The sequence below is a fragment of the Amblyomma americanum genome, chromosome 7 (assembly GCF_052857255.1).
Source record: "Amblyomma americanum isolate KBUSLIRL-KWMA chromosome 7, ASM5285725v1, whole genome shotgun sequence".
Lineage (NCBI taxonomy): Eukaryota > Metazoa > Arthropoda > Arachnida > Ixodida > Ixodidae > Amblyomma > Amblyomma americanum.
The window spans coordinates 55,083,022-55,101,218 of NC_135503.1; the positions used below are offsets into that span (position 1 = coordinate 55,083,022).

Below are 18,197 nucleotides of genomic sequence, written 5' to 3' on the forward strand. Positions count from 1 at the left end.
GGCCTTGAAATGCTAGGTTTCTTCTGATTGGAGAGAGGCTTACTTCTTGAATGCTTCACTACAAGAAGCATTCAAGAGACATTGATTGCACAAGTGAAAGTTGTGGCCTGACGACCTGACGGCATGTGCATACTATTTATGCCAGCTGAGTTATTGAAGTTTTTTCAAAGCTGCACCTTGTCAATGTCAGTGCTGCCCTTCTGGCTCACTAGCTTTATTATTTCAAAGTTGCATCTCTGCGATGCAGGCACTGCACTTCTGCACAAGCAGTGCAGAAGCAGCCAATTTTTCATGCCCCTTGGTTCTCCTGACACTGTTTTGCAATAGCGATGTGCACCAGAGACCACCGAGAGGAGCGCCAACTTTCGAAGACCGCGCTTATTCATCAGTTGCCAATATTCGAATACACTGACGTGAAACTCCTTTGCCTTTTTATGTATCTCTGTTGGCAACGAAGAACTTTGGAGCGTACTTCATCCGAGTTGCTTCACATCTCCAACGGTGGATGATAGTTGGCCTCCAAGTGGAACTCAATGCTTTCAGATAGATAGATAAAGAGGCGGAGGAAAAGACAGGGAGTATATATATATATATATATATATATATATATATATATATATACTCTCAACGCTTCACTTGGAGGCAAACTATCATCCAACGCTTTCAAGAGTGTATATATATATATATACTCTTGAGAGCATTGAGTTCCACTTGGAGGCCAACTATCATCCACCATATATATATATATATATATATATATATATATATATATATATATATATATATATATATATATATATATATATGCACTAAGTGCCTAGCATTCAGTTCAGGTGGAACATGACTGCTATTTTAGTCCCATCAAACAGCAACTACCGGCACTGCAGTTCCACCTGTACCAAAGCCTCCATTCCTTTTTGGCACTAACCCCTCCCACCCACTCCTGCTGTTGAATGTCACTTATGTTAACGGTATGTGTGGACACCACTACAGAACATTAAAACATGTATGATGGCGTATTGCTAGCTGGCTTTTTTTTCTTAACCATTACACCTCAAATCCAAGCAGTCATGTTTGTTTCAGTTTGGGTTCATTGTCACAGAGTGGCAGTTGCTGTTTATTTTGGACACAGCTACAACAGCGGCTACACGGACCTTTTACACTTACAGAGGAAACGAAGATACCGTAGGGTGATATCGGCCTTCTTGCCTGCGCGCCACGAACACTGGCCGAACCCACCAGCGGTGCCTCCTCCGCTGGCGACGCTCCTGCCTCCTCCTCACAATGAGCTGAAGTGCTGTTCTTATCACAAGCAGTAAAAGTCGTCTTCGTGCACACATCGCTGGCATTATTGCAAATAATGATGCTTGGAGGGGAGCGCAATACCGAAGAGCTGAACTAAGATCCAAGCGATACTATGTCGATGGTGCTGCAGATTACGCTAAACACCGAAGAAAACTGCGAGGCGATGTGTGCGCGTTTGCATAAAAACCTATTGTGCAAACTACAATTCAGTTTATAAATAATTTACTTCTGCCGCTTTAAAAAGCTAAACGCTTCAAGTGGCATTCGAAAAGTTTCGACCGATTTTAGCCTATGCAGTCTAGCAACGATACGGCAGCGCGAGAACGCGCGCGCCAGCAACTGGCCATGGAGATTCGCATCGCTTTCGACGTCCGTCGCGGCGCGCCGCTAGGCGCGTAGGCGCTTCGCGTGTACGCCTCGGAAGTGTTCATCGAGTTGGGGCTTAAGGACTATACCTGCGCGTACGCCAAAACCGGTCTGCGCGTGCGCACTGCAGGAGACGCCAGCGAACATCGGCGAGACACTGATATCTGCCCATGCTAGATATCGGTGCCAGCGCACGGGCGCTCGCGTACGCGTCGCAAGCGGGGTCCGGTTTACAACAATCGGGATCGCAGGGCTCTCGGTGACTCTTCTCTTCATGGCTTGAAACTACTTCAGGTTCCCCGAACTTTTCTTCGCGGTTTAAGTGGTCCTATCAGTGGTCCAACCCCCTTTTCTTCACGGCTTGAATTTTTTTCTGTCGGCTCGAGAGGGGAAGCGAGCCATCACCAGGAACATGGCGATGCTTGCCGCTTTTCGACTCCAGCTGCCGCGGTGGCTCAGTGGTTATGGCGCTCGGCTGCTGACCCGAAAGACGCGGGTTCGATCCCGGCCGCGGCGGTCGAGTCGAATTTCGCCTCCAGCGAAATTCTAGAGGCCCGTGTGCTGTGCGATGTCAGTGCACGTTAAAGAACCCCAGGTGGTTGAAATTTTCGGAGCCTTCCACTGCGGCGTCTCATAGCCTTAGTCGCTTTGGGACGTTAAACCCCCATAAACCAAACCTTTTCGACTCCAGTTCCGGGGTGCGCCGGCGCTGGGCGCGTACGCCCAGGAAGGGCCCTTGGAGTTGGCACTTTACACGTTACCTACACGTAGCTGTTCTACGAAGCTGAGTACCGTCTCAGAAGCCAGCGATCATAGAAGCAAATAGAAGAGCAAGGCTTGCGTTCGCACAATATCATGAATCACAGACCGCGGAAAACTGGTGCTACGTGGTGTTCTCTAACGATTTTCTGGAAAAGCAGCGCTGAACAGACGAGGCGACAAGGACGGGCGCTGTCCTCGTCTGTTCAGCGCTGCTTTTCCAGAAAACCATGTACCAACACGCCCAACTCGCCGCATTAACCAAGTTCTCTAACGATGTTCAAGTTTTTTACTCATTGGAAGCAGCGTCAGCCAGTTTGGAAAGCCGACAACACCAGGTGCGCCTGTTGACCCTGCCATATATGAGGTAGGATTGCTTTAATGCAATGGCTATTATGAGGCACGTGATAATAGTAATAATAATAATTGATTTGGTGGAAAGGAAATGGCGCGGCATCTGTCTCATATCAGCGGACACTCGAAGGTAAGGGATAAAGGAGGGAGTGAAAGAAGAAAATTAAGGAAGAGGTGCCGTAGTGGAGGGCTGCGGAATAATTTCGACCACCTGGTGATCTTTAACGTGCACTGACATCGCACAGCACACGGGCGCCTTAGCATTTTGCCTCCATAAAAACGCAGCCGCCGCGGTCGGGTTCAAACCCGGGAACTCCGGATCAGTAGCCGAGCGCCCTAACTACTGAGCCACCGCGGCGGGTACACAGGCACGTGGCCAGAAATTTTTCGGGAGGGGCCTGAGGCAGTTGTATAGGTGGTATGCCCTGGCGTGCCTGGCTATCATATTGAGTATTGCAACGCGAGAAGAGCCCTTCGTGCTTTTAATGCACGCAACCGGTCGGCCTTTATGTGTTCGCAGCGCAATATCGCACGCTGACTAGCATGCTGATGATGGAAGCAAAATCGGAGCGCTGCAGGCCAGGGAGCTAAGAGCGCTCGCACCACCCAAACAGCAGGCGTGGCTGGCCGCTAGCGCTACTGCGCTGCGCAAGTTGCAATTGGTGGAAAGAATGCACGTGGCACTCCAGTGGCAAAGCGAGAAAACAAGCAAAACTATCACGCACATATCAAATTAGCCCAAACAAACCGAGTCCTCCCTTCCAAGGGATGGAGTCACAGGAGCGAAGGGAGGCTCCTCAGCGCAACTCAGAGGAGGTGCTACAGCTTCGCATCACGGGCTGGGCCTTGAGGGTCGCCGCGGCCCAACAGTGCCCAACCGTCTAGAGCGGCCCGAGGGCCTGTCGCCGTCCTGCTCAACACCCCTTCACCCACCCTTACCTGAACCACTGAAGTGTATCTAATAAAGTTACCACCAACCAACCTATCGCAAACCGGATGAGCGCGCCTATCTCTGATGGCGACAGGCAGACGGCGTAAAATAGACCTTTGGCCACGCGCTCCGCTGTTCGCATTTCATTTGACGCCGGTAGTGCAGTCTGAATCACCCTTTTGTAGAGTGCAAAGCGTGATCACTCATATGCTATTTATTACCTGAAAATACGCAGAGGGAGCAGCTAGCTACAAAACATCAACGAGGCGTTCGTCTGAAGTACAAGGCTATCCAAGGGGGGCTTCAACTTCGGAGATATCGGCGGCGAACGTTTGTACGCACCGACAATGGCGACCGGGTCTCCCCATGCGAGCCGCATTGATAGGACAACGCCATCGTCGGGCATTTGCTGGAGGAGGCAGTGAGAGCGCGCGTTTGCTGCTTTCGCTTCGCTACCCTGAACCAGAAGTCCGGCGGCAGGGCGCCACGGACCTTCCGTGTGCCTCCCCAGGGAGGCGGCGAGAGCGTGCGGCCACAACCGCCCTGATGCTGGCCGGAACCCGAAAAGACTGTCCCCGGCTGCGCGTAGTTTCGCGTCGCCGTCTACATGGCTCCTTCCTCTCGTCGCTGCTTCCGCAGCTTGCATACGCTTCCGCAGCGAAGGGAGGAGGGTAAAAACGGGCTCAGTTCACTGAAAAAGAAACAGATCTAAGGCATATCAGGAAAGAATCGTTCTATGATAACTTAAGAGGCAGTGCCCTATACTCTTTGAATCTAGATCAGGGGATCTTAGAACGCCCTGCTACAAAAAAAAAATTAACGAAAATGACACGTGTACTCTATGTGGTAGATCTGTAGACACAATTGAACACCTCGTATTCAAATGTCATGGTAGCCATCCGGATGTCGATGCAGGCACAGTCACTCTCACTGAGGTCCTAGGGGTTACAGATAACAATGGTCATGTAAATAAATCTGTGATGGAAGTAAGCAAAAAGCGATTGGAAGATGGGGGACTCAAAAAAAAAACATATTTAAAGAAAATGGCGAATTATAAGACCGATTTAGAACACACTTAAATAAAAATACGGAAAGGAAGCCGATCATAGTGGCAACTTCCACCACCCCCTTTTGAAGGGGAAGCTCTTAATTCTTTCACACTGGCAAGTCACAGAGGTCGTGGGACAGGTTTAAATCGATTTGTCACGCTCCCTCCCCGCTTTCCTAGTGCTTCGGAAACCGTAACTAATTGACCGAAACCGCTCATGCGACGTTCGCGACTCGCCACTGTGAACCTGCCTTACCCCTCGCCCAGCCGGTCATGTCCCTACGCATGATGGTCATGAAGTGTCACCGGTGTCAAGCTTGTTTCACATGCAAGCGAAAACCGTAGGGAATCTTGCTGTCGCGGCGCAGAAACCTGTTTTTGAGTCGTCGTGGTGAGCGGCGAGGATCAAAGTTCGAGACATTTGCAGCGACGCGCCGCCCAATCGCTCATTCGCTTGCATGTGAACCAGCCTTCAGCGTTGATCGAAAACTTACGACTAACCGAGCGGTTCGTGACGTCACTACCACATGATCTCGCGTGCGTAATTCAGACATCCCCGTGCGATCACATTCTTCCCGTATTTATTTATATGCTACTCGGTAAACGCGCATAACGGGCATGGTGAATGTCAAATTGGTGCCAGCGTACTAGGATTGGTCGGAAACGTCTGAAGGACATTTATATATTGAAAGTGACGTAAATGCGGTGACAAGTAAATTGGGGTGAACTAAGTGGTATTCGAACCCACGACCCTTCGAATGTGAGGCGGGCGCACTGCCCATGGGCCACAAACGGTCATCGGTTTAACTGGGATAGAGGTTGACAGCTAAATGCGTTGTGGTCTTTGACTTGCTGTGCTGTCTTCAGGATATGTGCCGACGGATGCAAACATCCACTACACTATCGTATGTGCTACTTCCGCTGAGACGTAGAACAGTCCAGGATCATAATCTGCCAATCGTTGCAAGCAGCTTCTATCTACCCTGTGAAAGGAGCAAGTAACAAGATCGAGAATAGGGCATTACAATCTCTGGAAGTACATGCCACGCCAGTACACTCACGTGATCTGTACTTCTTGATAGCGCAGGCTCATGCATACGTGTTCGCGGGCCGATTGAAGGCGCACTGTAGATGGGGCGTACAAGTAACCGCTCTCGCTGTAGCAGCTCGCTTCACAGTAATCGGCTCACATATCCTTGACTTGTATCTAGCTTACACGGATTAAGGAATGTAAATGATTAAATGCGGTGTTCTTAAATCAGTTATTAAATTTATACTTTTTTGATTGGCTTGAAGCCCATAATCAAGATATTGTTTCCGAATACAGAGCCTGTTTCCGAATACAGAGCAAACGTTGTTTGCTTGCGTATTTCCTGTAATTATACGGCTAGTTTTTATTATTGCCACTTTCCTGGTGCATCTTGCTGATATTACTTTCTTCTCTGCCGCTGATCTTATGGGAGCAAGTCAAACCGCATAATTGTGGATTTTTCCATTTTCTTACCATATTTGTGCATAATGTTGTGCTCTGTGTGGAGGGTAGGCCAGACTTGATACTACGATGCTACAACACAGCAGTGCAAGATTTCTAAACAAAAACAAGTTGCATGAAGGAGAAGTTATGCTAACAACGAACGCATGACACTTTATCGACTCTTTTGGCCGACAAACGTTCCTCTATGTCCAAGGCACATTCCTTGTGACCTTCCTGACGAAATAGTGCAAGGGTAACTATTGTGCTGTACTGTTTAGTTGCAAGTCCTACTCAGTACTTTTTAGATTCTAGTCAGGTGGTAGTTGTCTGTCTTCTGATGCTCCATGTCTTGCGGAGTATTGTGTTGACTTTAAGTACCAACTGTACCATATACTGCAGTTATATTACTCCAAAGGTAAGTAGGAATAGCCAGAATTGGCAGAGAACACCACTGCGACTAACCTGCAGGTCATTCACATTTCTGCTTCCTGTGCCTGAAGTTTCAGCAAGATGGCTGTCTGCACTGACAGCGACTTTGATAATATGTTGCTTGTGCTTTTAATGGTCATACAAAACCTTATGCGCAGAACGAGCTGCATAGTGTAATTGTTTCACAATGGTACACTTCACAGTTTTATAATTTCACTTTCTGTTTCGCTACCCGTTATTTGGTTGAGAGCATTGAGAGTTCGCTTTCACGCTAAATTTTTCCAACCTGGTGACCGTCTAGCGGAAGTTAAAGGGACGGGCGGAGCATGTTAGCGGGTCGAAAAGGACCGACGTGTTTTTAGGATAACAGGACGACTTTTAAGGAAAGGACGTAGCCAGAGGCAGGAGAGAATCGAATAAGGAGCTCTGCCTAAGATATTTAATTGCTTGGATACGGCGACCTGCGGTCGGTGCAGGGCAGGCTAGCGGGACATCATAGGGAGAGGCCTCTGTCCTTAAGTAGACGGGGTAGCAATGATGGCTGTGGTGGTGGTAGTGGTAAGGGTGTGATGCTATCATGCTTACGTTCCTGGTAACGCACCTAATTTCGCTCAGTTAATATTTTTAAACAGGTCGCTCATTAGGCAAGTATCAGATGTTGGCAGCCACTTCGCGCTTTTATCAGTAATAAATAACTATCAAAAAGCTACAGGCAAATGGAAGGTTCATTAAAAAGGGCATGAGTGTCTTAGGAACCAATTAAAAAAAACGAGGACTTTACTCACTATTCCTCTCTACTAGGAGAGCTGACCAACCTCTCGGCCGCTGAATTCACTTTCAAATTTCGGAGAAGTTTTATTAACCCTGTACTGCAGTCAAAAGTGCGCGCTAAGAAAACGGAGCTAAGACAGCTACATGTTACATATTTCGCTTTTGTACTCCAGGATGCTGCTTCTCATGAGCCATGGACGACTCGTGTGAACAGGCAGCAACACCGAACCAGAACCCTGCCGTGAACGCTTCTTGTGGGCAGGCAGCACCGGTGAACCAGGAATATGCAGGGAATGACTCGTGTGGACAGGCAGCCTCGTTGAACCAGCACTGTACCGGGGGCGACTCCGCTTTCTGGCGCCATATTCCTCCCCCTCTGCCCTCGTTACTGCCTAGACAACAGCCGCATCCCTACTACGGCGGTTTTACATGGCCACCGTACAATCCCTACCAACAGTACTGGAATGGAGCCTACTATGGTTTGAATGGAGCCTACTATGTTTGGAATGCAGGCTACTATGGTTGGCCTGTACAGCATGCGCCCCAAGCCACGGCAGATTTTGAATGTCATTCTACAGTCATGCAAGAAAGGCCCTCATATCAAGAGCCTACCAGCCATACGGGTGAGAGCCATGATGCTACGCCAATGGATATCTCACCTTGTGCTAGCCCTGTAGATGCGGATAAAAGCTATACATCAACGAAGACTGAAGCAGAAGCATCCGCACTGAAAGGAACAAAATGCTCCCAAGGAGTAAACGAATCACTCAACCCGCATAAAGCACAAAAAGTTGACCCCCGCTTAGCTTCGTCATCTGCGCTGCCGCTGTCAGAAAGATGCCAGCCTTGCAGGAGAAAGATGCTGGCTCAAACGAGAGGTGAAGGTAGTGATTATTTAGCGGATCAGTGTTCCTCTAAAGTGAGATTAAGTTCAGAGAAAGCGGCTCACAAAATGTCTTGTGGCTCCGGAATGACAAAAACAGAAGTAGAGAGAGCACATCAGGGACCGACTGCAGTCACTGAATCGACGCCTGTACCACACTGCGGACCTGTGGGTGCTAGTTTTCAGAAAACTAGCGAGTATGTCCCAAGTGGGCTTGCTGGGTATACGAAGCACACCGCAAAGCCCATTTCCGTGTTTGTTCCAGTCGCCAACGATCTTAGGTCCCAAACTAATAACGTTGTCAAAAAGCAAAGATCAAAGACTCTTGTTAAGATTGACTGTGTGAACGCAGGGGATGCCCTCAGTTTGGGACAAGAATTCTGTCAAGAGCGACGGCCACTATTTGAAAAGGCTGACATGTCAAAAGGGACCCAGGCTGGAAAGCCGGGTTTCAACCCGCGCCCACAAAAATTTGCTGAACACTCGGTTAACGGAGCAGCAAATGGAGCTTGTGGAGGTGGAAATCGTCCTACTAGTGATGATGCCAAAGGCCAGAAGCTGTCGGGGTCATACTCACCACATCCGGCAGTGGACATTACTACTAAAAATGCAATTCTCTCTGAAGTGGGCCTCTTATTGGGCAGCCGTGTAGAGGATTTGGACGAACCGCTCATGCTTTCGTCGGAACTTACGAAGCTCGATGAAGGCTGGCTGTGGCGCTTTCAGTGACGCTGGGCTGATGGGAACGCCGTTTTTTTTCCATCGCGTCAGAACGTTTCTCCTGTCAGACATTTGTTTACATGCTTCTGGTATGTGTTCTTATTTATAGTGTGTTATACATGTGTGATACTGCAGACGAAGTAGTCGCCAAGCTTAACGTCAGTGTTTGAGTCCGTTGTCTTGGTAAAGGTAAGCTTTGTGAGCCGTACATAACTGCTGTTTGAGCGCGTTGAGGAACCGCCAAAGAGGAAGTTTGTGCTTCCGCACTAGATATTATAGTTTACCATTGTTGCAATTTCTTGCAATTCTAGTGCCTGTTAAGTCGGAGAAGAAATTGAAGTTTCAAACACGGGCAAATCCGCATGAAGGAATAGAAAAGGCAATGCTTCTAGTATTGTTGCGAGAGACGAAGTGCGTTGTCTGTTTCTGCCTTTGATTGCGTTCAGAATTTTTGTCGACCTATGAGTATTGTTTTCTAGAATCTAAGTGCCTAGACAACAAGGCAATCAGAAAGACAACATAAGCAAATTTTCACCTGCCAGGACCGATTTTCGTTCCTGTTCTTATGGAACGCAGATCACGATCGAAAGTGGAGGCGGAAACATGGTCTTCAAGGAACTTGGAAAAAGTTGGAACGCGCTAATCATACTGGCTCAGATAGCCTCTGTCTTCCAAAATTGTGTAGCGCCAGCACTTACACTCGCCACATGCACTCTAAACAGAAAGGAGTAAAAAGCGAGTAAACTGTAAAAGGGAGTGCGCTAGAGGATATATTACTCTCTTTTAACTCCATTATAGGCATATTCGCGTTTAGAGCGCAGAAAATACTCTCCTCGGTGGATTTATGCCTATGCATCAATATAAAGAAAGGCACAAGCCATGGGAGGTAGGTATGTAATGAATAGTTGAAGCTTGTAAACCTGCTCTTAATACAATTCCAGCCTCTAAACTGTCGGCACATAATCTTAAACTGGCCGATCGAGACCACTGCCTACCCGTGTGTGCGTGCGCGTTTATGTGCTTGCATGTATGTGTATGTTGCTCCGTCACCAGGTGGCAAGAGCAGCCTTGGTTTCAAAAGCTTTGCTGTTATATTCACAGGGGGTATATTGTAAGCGGGTACAATCGCCGAGTTTCGAGCGACAGAGGGGGAGGCAAAGATTTAAGGGAGAAAAATCTAGTGGGTCTCTTACCTCTGAAGTGGCGAAAACGTGCCAGGGTGCTCATTTTTGCTGGATTACACTGTAATCAGAGCATTAAACATGATTTGCGTGGCTTGTGTTTTTCATTGCAACAGCGTGCCTCTGGAATAAAGCATTGTTTACACATAAAGATACACGCCGTACTCCCTACGAACATCTATAGTAAGGCCCAGTGGTGCGGCCCAGAGATCCAGTCTTCTACTTGAGGAGGTCGACCTGTAGGCAGTCCGCATCAGAGATGTTTCTGTCAAGTGGCATGTAAAATAGGGGCAGGTCCAGAGTAGGTGCCTATGTTCACCTCGCAGAAAGGAGTGGCACACAAACAGCAGAAGTCGCCGAAGTGGACACGGTGCTGTGCCGACAACGACCAGGTTGCCGCTGCGGTGAGGGCAACACCGATGCGTAACTTTCAAAGCAAGACTTCTTCCGTCAGCCGCCTTGTAGTAATGGTACTTTTGTTTACCAAGTCAATTCTTTCGTTAACGTGTTTTGTAAGGGGGAGGTGTGGAAGTGACTGTGTGCGCGCGAAGGCTATCGAATCTAATTCGCAAGGAATTGTCGGTCCGTCCTACTTGCGGCATTTCGCACTCGGCACACTTCAGCATGCATACAACGTGCCTCGAATCAATGCTTAGGCTTTCCCTAATGAAATGCTTGAAAATTGTATATGTCTTCTGAACGACTAGCCGCCGCGGTGGATGAATGGTTATGGCGCTTCGCTGCTGGCCTGAAAGACTGGTTCGATCCCGGCCACGGCGATCGAATTTCGATGGAGGCGAAATTCTAGAAGCCCGTGTGCTGTGCGATGTCAGTGCACGTTAAAGAATCACAGGTGCTCGAAATTCACTACGGCGTCTCTCATAGCTTGAGTCGCTTTGGGACGTTAAACCCCCATAAACCAAACCTTTGAACGGCTATTCTCATTCCAATGTGCGCGCAGACCCAGGGTACGGAACCTACGGGCGTTAGGTTACTTGTTTAGATTTTGCCACGCAGTTTTGTGCAGTTTTTGGTCGTCTGTAGGTCAGACGGTAGACAGCGCACGAGAACTAAATCTATTGGCTATAACTTGCATTAAGCTTCGGTTGTGGCGGATAAGGCTGGTACAAAGTAAATTCTTTTCCCTTTATAATGTAGCGAAAAATCTTACGCCGATCCATTTTAACGCACTTGTCCGAGGTTGTCGCTGCCTTGCGAAACTCGTGAGAGCTTTGCGGCCATATCCCTGCTGGCCGTTAAAAGGTATTTTTGCCTATTCTCTGGAGCGTTAGTGTTTTAATATATGTTACGCCCTATAGTGCACGTCACAAAGGGTTTCCCCAAAAATTGAAATTAAGTGAAGAGGGTTGGTGTTCAGGGTACAGTCATTTTTAAGTTTTTATTTGTGCTGTTGATGTGTTGCGTAGGACTCGCAAAGCTTATGACTCCAACACTCATGGCAGAGATGACAAAAATTTCCCGTTGCGTGTAAATTAAAATCGTTGCGAATTAAGAGGGTGACGAGAAAAAAACGGGTTTGCGGGGGCGCGTGCAAGGAAATCACTGCGCGTCATTCTTGTGTATAGCGCGCGCGAGCTCTTTGCTCGAGAGCCGGCCAATGACGTATAAACGGTAGCGCTTGATTCGTGGCATACTTGCCAGCACACGCGTATAGGCCTCGCTTTGCAGTCTAAGGGAGCCAGCGTTTACAGTGTGCCTCCACCTCGCAGTTTCTGCTTGGCGCCGCACTCTCTCGGTGGGCGCGTCTCCAGGGTTCTGGCACACTCACCATTTCCTCTGTGGTACTCGGGTTTGATGTGTAGCTGGTCCAGGAGGCGGCGACCTGACGTGGTCTGTGCAAGACGCGTGTATTAGTTTACCAAGTGGGCTCGGAGCTCCCGAAAGGTGTTCACCAGGGCCAGGAGTCTGGTTGGATACGGCGACTAGGAGGTCGAGAGCCCGCTTGATGACTTGCCGGTGGATGGCCTCGAGTTGGTCATCATCGTGTTTGCGTAGGTGCAAGTAGGCAGTCGAGTAGAGGATTCTACTCGTTACGAAAGCATGGGCAAGCCGCAATGCATCCGCCCCGCTTTTTGGAGACCCGGCTGGTCACGCGGCCTACCTGTTCTCCCACCGTGCGAATTTTGGCCAGGGTGGTGTCGACCCTGCGTTGGTGGTGCGCAAATCGGTCCCGAGGGAAGATTGATGCGAAGCTGAGTTGTATCCCGAGGGGAGAGACGTACGTGCACAAATTCAGATTCACCAGGGGCACAATAGAGTCCGCAGTATGTCGGGTAGTCGTCGACTACGGTCGCCGCTGCTTGCAGGAAGGACTCCATGTGGCCCAGGTTACCTTGCATAGTCCAGAGTATAGTGTACTAGATTAGGTGTGGGGGGAGGTCTGGAGCCGTTGTGAAGCTATAATTCCAGACACGCCTAGGTGGCGCTGCAGTACCTTTCACCTGGGTCATCGCACTCCCGCATGCTCCCACTCGAGCGGCGTTCTGGTGCGCGCATCGAATGTACTTTATGAAGTCGATTCAACGCTAATTCTATGGACGCTTAAAAGAAAAAGCATGCAATGCTACATATATTGTTTACAAGTAGGGCTATGCGGAGACTTCGCGAAAAAAACAAGGAACCTTTTACCACACACAGAACAGCATTTATTTTATTCAAATATACAGCACTGAAGGAAAAAGGGCTCATAAACCGCAGTTCACGTGCTCCTGCTGAGCTTAAGATGTTTAGCTCGCTGCCTTTTTGTGACATTTGAGCTATTCAGGCTTTTAACAAGGAAGTGCAAGGGCGTGAGTATGTAAAAAGAAACAATTTTACTCACTTGTTCCCTGTGCTGATCGCAACCAACACTGTTGGCTGTTGGCATGCAGCTCTGTTACACTAAAACATTTAGTGAATATATTTTCGAGTGCAAGCATGAAGTTGTACAGCACTTTTGATGGGTACAACAGTCCTCCCCAGTCACATTGCTCAGTAAAGCTAGAGGGGAGGCGGTCACAAGCTGCTGCTGCTGACTCAAATAGTATCTTCTTACACGATGCACAGTTGAAGCTGAGCACGCATTTTCGTGCTACATATCCAGGAGTGTAGTATATAAGTCGTGCATCGCTTCTCTCAATCACAAGTGAGAAGTGTTGAACACTGCTGCGAGGGATTGTTTTTAAAGAAATTTCTGCTTCCTCGAGTTTGCCTTGAGCAAGCATCTCATCAATCCTTTTTGGCCCAGGATGTGAGCATTCCCGATCCTCAACACCAATAAGTGCACTAACGATGTCTGGCTCAGCATTAGCTCCATCAACGCTTCTGGCTAGGTTATAAAAGGAAAGGCAATTAACTGTTATCAAGAACTGCTCTGGTGAGGGGTGGGCATTGCAGCCACTTGACTGACGAACAATGCCAAAGAGGTTTTCAAGAGGGTCAGTGCTAAGCCATGACGTCATCATGTATTTTAACCCAATAGTCTGAGTCAGGTACTGCAACAGCGAAAGTGTACTCATGATAGTGATGTCCCGTTGATGTCGATTCACTAACAAAACCACCCTTAAAATCTTCCCATCTCTTTAAATAATCCAGGAAGTCCACAAGGGTGGCTGCATCCGCAGAATTTGGCCTCAGTGCCTGAGCTGCATACCGGGACGTCATGAGACTAATCAGCTTCTCAATCCTGCAAAAGCAAACAGCAAAAATGTAAATCATCGAACTATGCTGCCAAATAAGTAGAAAAACTGCTAAATGCCTACTTACGCAAATAATTCCTGAGTTGCAGTGATGCTGCCACATTTTCTCTCAATTTCATTCTTGTAGCACATCATTCCTCTCAAGACATTTGATCCAAAAAGTTGAAATGCATAACTCCTTTTCTCAAGTGAGTTCGGATCAAGGTGGGCCTCTGTCAAACCAGGCATCACCTTAAGTGTCCTCACGTTGTCACGGAGGAATGCCTCTCGGACTGGCCGTACAGATACCTAAAAGCAACAGCATAAAGAGGAGGAAACATTAGTTTCAGTAGAAATGCAACCTTCACCAAACAAATGACATACTTTTCCCTCTGGTGTAGTGAAGCCAGTCTTCAGCAGGGAATTCCGCAGGCACTTAATAAGGTGGGGGAAATCTGAGATAAAATGTTTCTTTCATTGTCCACAGGGTGCTCCACAGTATTAGTTGCCGAAGCACACACTCCGGCCAATCTCCACATCTTGCGGTTCCAAGCCGCTCCATCACATGTAATGTGATCCACAAACAGACCTGCTTTCTCAGCAACGATGACCGCTTCAATCATTATTTTGAACAGAATGTCACCTTTTATTTTACCTTTGGTAGCAAAAACTCCATTTGTTTCCACTTTCCAGTAAATGGAACAAACATGACAATCATGCCATGGTCACATTGCAGGTGTTTGTTTATCTTCTGGTCTTGTAAATGTGCCGAGGTCAACAAAGCCTTGAATTTTTCCCGATGAAGTCACACTGAAGTTTTCGGACAGCTTTACCTCGTCCACAAGAAGTCCGCCGTGCCTCTGGAAGACTGACATGCTGGAGGTCTTCTTTAAAATATCTACAACTTTAGAGTTGAAGCCATATGATGACTTGTACGACCTTATGTACTTTTTGAGCGTGGTTTCGCTTGGCAAAACTAAGATATCATGCTTCCTGATATGGTGGTAAAGTCGAGGGCTCTTTAGCTTCATGAGTATGCACTCGAGTATCCACTCTTGACTGTAGCGCATACCTTTCCTGCTGGACTTTTTTGATGCTGCAAGGCACTGCCGTACACTTAGCTGTTGCTTGAGCGGCAAGCATGAAATATTTTTCTCTAATACTTCTTTCTCAATGGTTGCATTTTGCTTCCTCATTTCTTCAAGCCGCGCAGTCAGGGAGACTAATCTGGCAGTAGCACGACGATTCTTTTGACTAAGAAGTCGCACTTTGGCTGCAGGCGTACTGTGCAGCCTTCTCCGTTTCACCTCACTCAGCCTTGTGAGCAAGGCCTTACTCAGGTACTTGCAAGATATGCAGGCTGTTCCTGTAACAAGCAAAACTCAATGAAAATCTGCATACAGGACTTTATTCTCACCAACGCTAAATTAATTGATAAATAGCACATTCAAAACATGCAACACCGCAATAGGAGAAAATACGCAGCAGTGCAGTTCGTCGTTAAACATCGTAGAATTCACGATACCTGAATGAAAACCCCGATTCTCACCTTTTGATATCACACTTCCTATGCATTTCTTGCTAAGGACGAGTCCGTCGGCATGAATCAGTTGCTTCTCCAGTCCTTTTGTGAGGGACACAGCCACAAAATCTGCTAGTTTGCCCACTCCCTTGCAGAGGTATAGGGACTCGGCATCATCCAGCACACATTTCGCTTCATCCATATCGCGGCACACTTTCTCAGAGACAAGGGTCCCCCGGAAATATGTTCTACAAATTACTTCACCCGGATTACAACCACAGTTCACAAAAACAGTCTTCTCGATGACGACAGAATGAGATTCGCTGTCGTACGAGGCCTGCACGTATGCAGCACCAGCATAATTTGGAAATTAGTGCATAGCCCACTGATCGGTCGGTTTGGGAATATTTTCAATGTCAAATGGAACGGCTGGCTCCACACATTCGTCCGGTTCGCTGGGTTGCGGCATTGCACAGCAGCCATGTATGTCTTCATCACAGAATTTCTTTGTTCCGTCATCTTTCGTTGCTTCTTCTCACCGCCTCTTCGGTGGCGGTCGTTCTCGAGTGGGCTTCTTCGAAAGATACTTCGGAAGGTTCGGCAGTATAGTGGGCACGGCGTCAGGTGAAAGCGATGGCTTTCCACGCGGAAGGCGCACCTCTTTTCCATCAATCACATGCACATAGTCTCTCAAAATGTACTTATCCTCGAAGTGCAACTCACAAAGAGCGTCAGTCACTTCTAAAGCCTTGTCAGCGCGATGAACGTTGCGCTCCCAAATCCGGCGCTTGCATTCGTCATTGGGGACACCAAACAAAGTTTTGGCGAGTTTTTAGCGCCGCTATACCCCGTCCTGCAACCAGGCGCGAAGCAGTAGTTCCTGCGCCGAGGCTTCATCGTGAAGAAAAAACAGTACACCACGAACATCGGAGCACAGCGAAGCGTCAACACACAAGAAGCACGTGGAGACAGGCAAGCCGGCAAGCAGCCGCTGCGCCGCGGCGGAATCCCCAGGTGAAAGGCGCAGCTGCGCCACCTCGCGGCCGCTTGAGATTTCTGGGATTTGAGCTTCACGCGCGCAGCCTACCAGGGCCTTCCCTCGACCCACTACACCTAATCTAGTACACTATAGTCCAGAGTCCGACATCCGCGTAAAGAGCGTGATGTATCCCGCGCAGAGAAGACAATTTGGAGGCAAGGTGAATGCACGGTCAAATTGAAGAAGAGGGGAGACAGGACCGCGCCTTGAGGGGTTCCCCTCGAGCCGATGGTGTATGGCCCGTGCTCCGAATCCTGTATTCGTATGTAAGCTTGGCGGTTGTAAGAAATTGTATGTAATTGAAAGTTTTGTGGCCACAGTTGGTGTGATTAAGGTGGTACAGGATTCTTGCTTGACGTCAAATGCGCTTCTTAGATCCAAGGCCAGGACCTCCTTGTCGTGGGGACATTAACAGGATCTAAGATGTCGCGGTGGATCTGCAGAAGTATTTCCTGTGCTGACTTGTGATGGCGGGAACCGAGCATGGTGTCCGCGATAATGTGCCCTGCTTCGAGAAAGTCGGAGAGTCTCACGCATCATCGTCTTCATTAGCTTGCCGACACAAGACGTGAGGGGGATGGGTCGAAGGTTCTCCACATCAACAGGTTTGCCGGCATCCGGAATGAAGGTCCCGGTAGCCGACTTCCAGTCGAAAGGGATAGAAGTCTCTCCCTTCCAAATGCTATTGAGGAGCGCGGCGTAGACTGCGTCGGGAAGGTTGGCCAATAGCTTGACCGTAACGATGTCTCGCCCGGTTGTAGTGCCGCACTTAATTTTGCTTAATGCTGCCCTGAGGTCGCGGATCTGGAACGGGGTGTCTAGCTCCGTGCTCTCTTCGCCTGCATACGGGTACGCGGCCGTACGGGGGTCCTGGTGGTGCATACGTATCGGTCCCTGAGCGTGTGCGCTAGCAGTGTTGTCGGTCCTGTAAAGTTGTGCATGGCCCTATGTAAGTGGCGTTGGGTTTCCGTGCGTGTTTGTGTTGGTTCGATGAGAGCGCGGAACAGGCGCAACGTGTTGCGGCCAGACTTCTGTCGCGCAGCCGTGTTGCACCGGTCCACCCAGTTTCTGTCGGCTAGCTGAGTAGCATATTCCGCGGCCTGCTGTCTGAGTTCGAGGATACGCTTCTTGAGACGTCTGTTATGTTTCTGCTTTCATCATTTGGTGAGGCTGCGGAGGGCCTCCCAAGGATGGAGGAGGTGGTTCTCCACGTCGGTTTATGTTTCCGTGAGCTATATCTGCTTTTCGTGCTGTATGAATGTAGACGTGAGCGATTTGGACCAGATGTCGTATCCGACACCTGCCGACCGGAGGGGCTCTACGATAGGTAGAGAGGAGCAGAAAGTCGACGAGTCCGGGATGCGAGCTTGTGTAATTGGGCGTTTCAGAGCACGCATGTAGATGGTTGTGTTGATATAAAGTGATCACTACCGACAGTGTCATCTGCATTCAGCCAGTCGACATGGCGCATGTTGCATGTAAATGTGAGGTCCGGGAAAGTGCCTCGTTGAATCGAATTGCTGAAACGTGTTCGGTTGGCGGGATCAGTGTGGCGGGTGAGTCTAAGTGTGGAAAGAAGTTCCGCAAGCCTCCTCCCACGCGTGCCCTCCCGGGTTTACCCCCAGAGCTTGCTCGGGGCAACATTTATTGCGTTGAGAGCAGGTTGCAGGAGACACATACTAGATGGCCGCGAGCCCATGGCTGCCGGCGACCTCATTGGCCCACTCGATTGTGTGGA

At 48.8% G+C, this 18,197-nt stretch overlaps 1 protein-coding gene across 2 annotated transcripts in view; it reads left to right on the top strand.

Moving 5' to 3' along the window:
* LOC144099138 (uncharacterized) overlaps positions 1-18,197 on the top strand; it is a 55,185-nt gene that overhangs the window by 20,788 nt on the left and 16,200 nt on the right. The window contains exon 2 of one of the 2 annotated variants that reach the window (XM_077632238.1): positions 7,611-10,309. The exons of the other annotated variant lie outside the window; for it this stretch is intronic. Coding sequence (XP_077488364.1) covers positions 7,631-9,049 — 1,419 coding nt within the window. The 5' untranslated portion in view covers positions 7,611-7,630 and the 3' untranslated portion in view covers positions 9,050-10,309. Of the gene's footprint in view, positions 1-7,610; positions 10,310-18,197 lie in introns of those variants that run through there. 2 annotated transcript variants of the gene reach the window in all.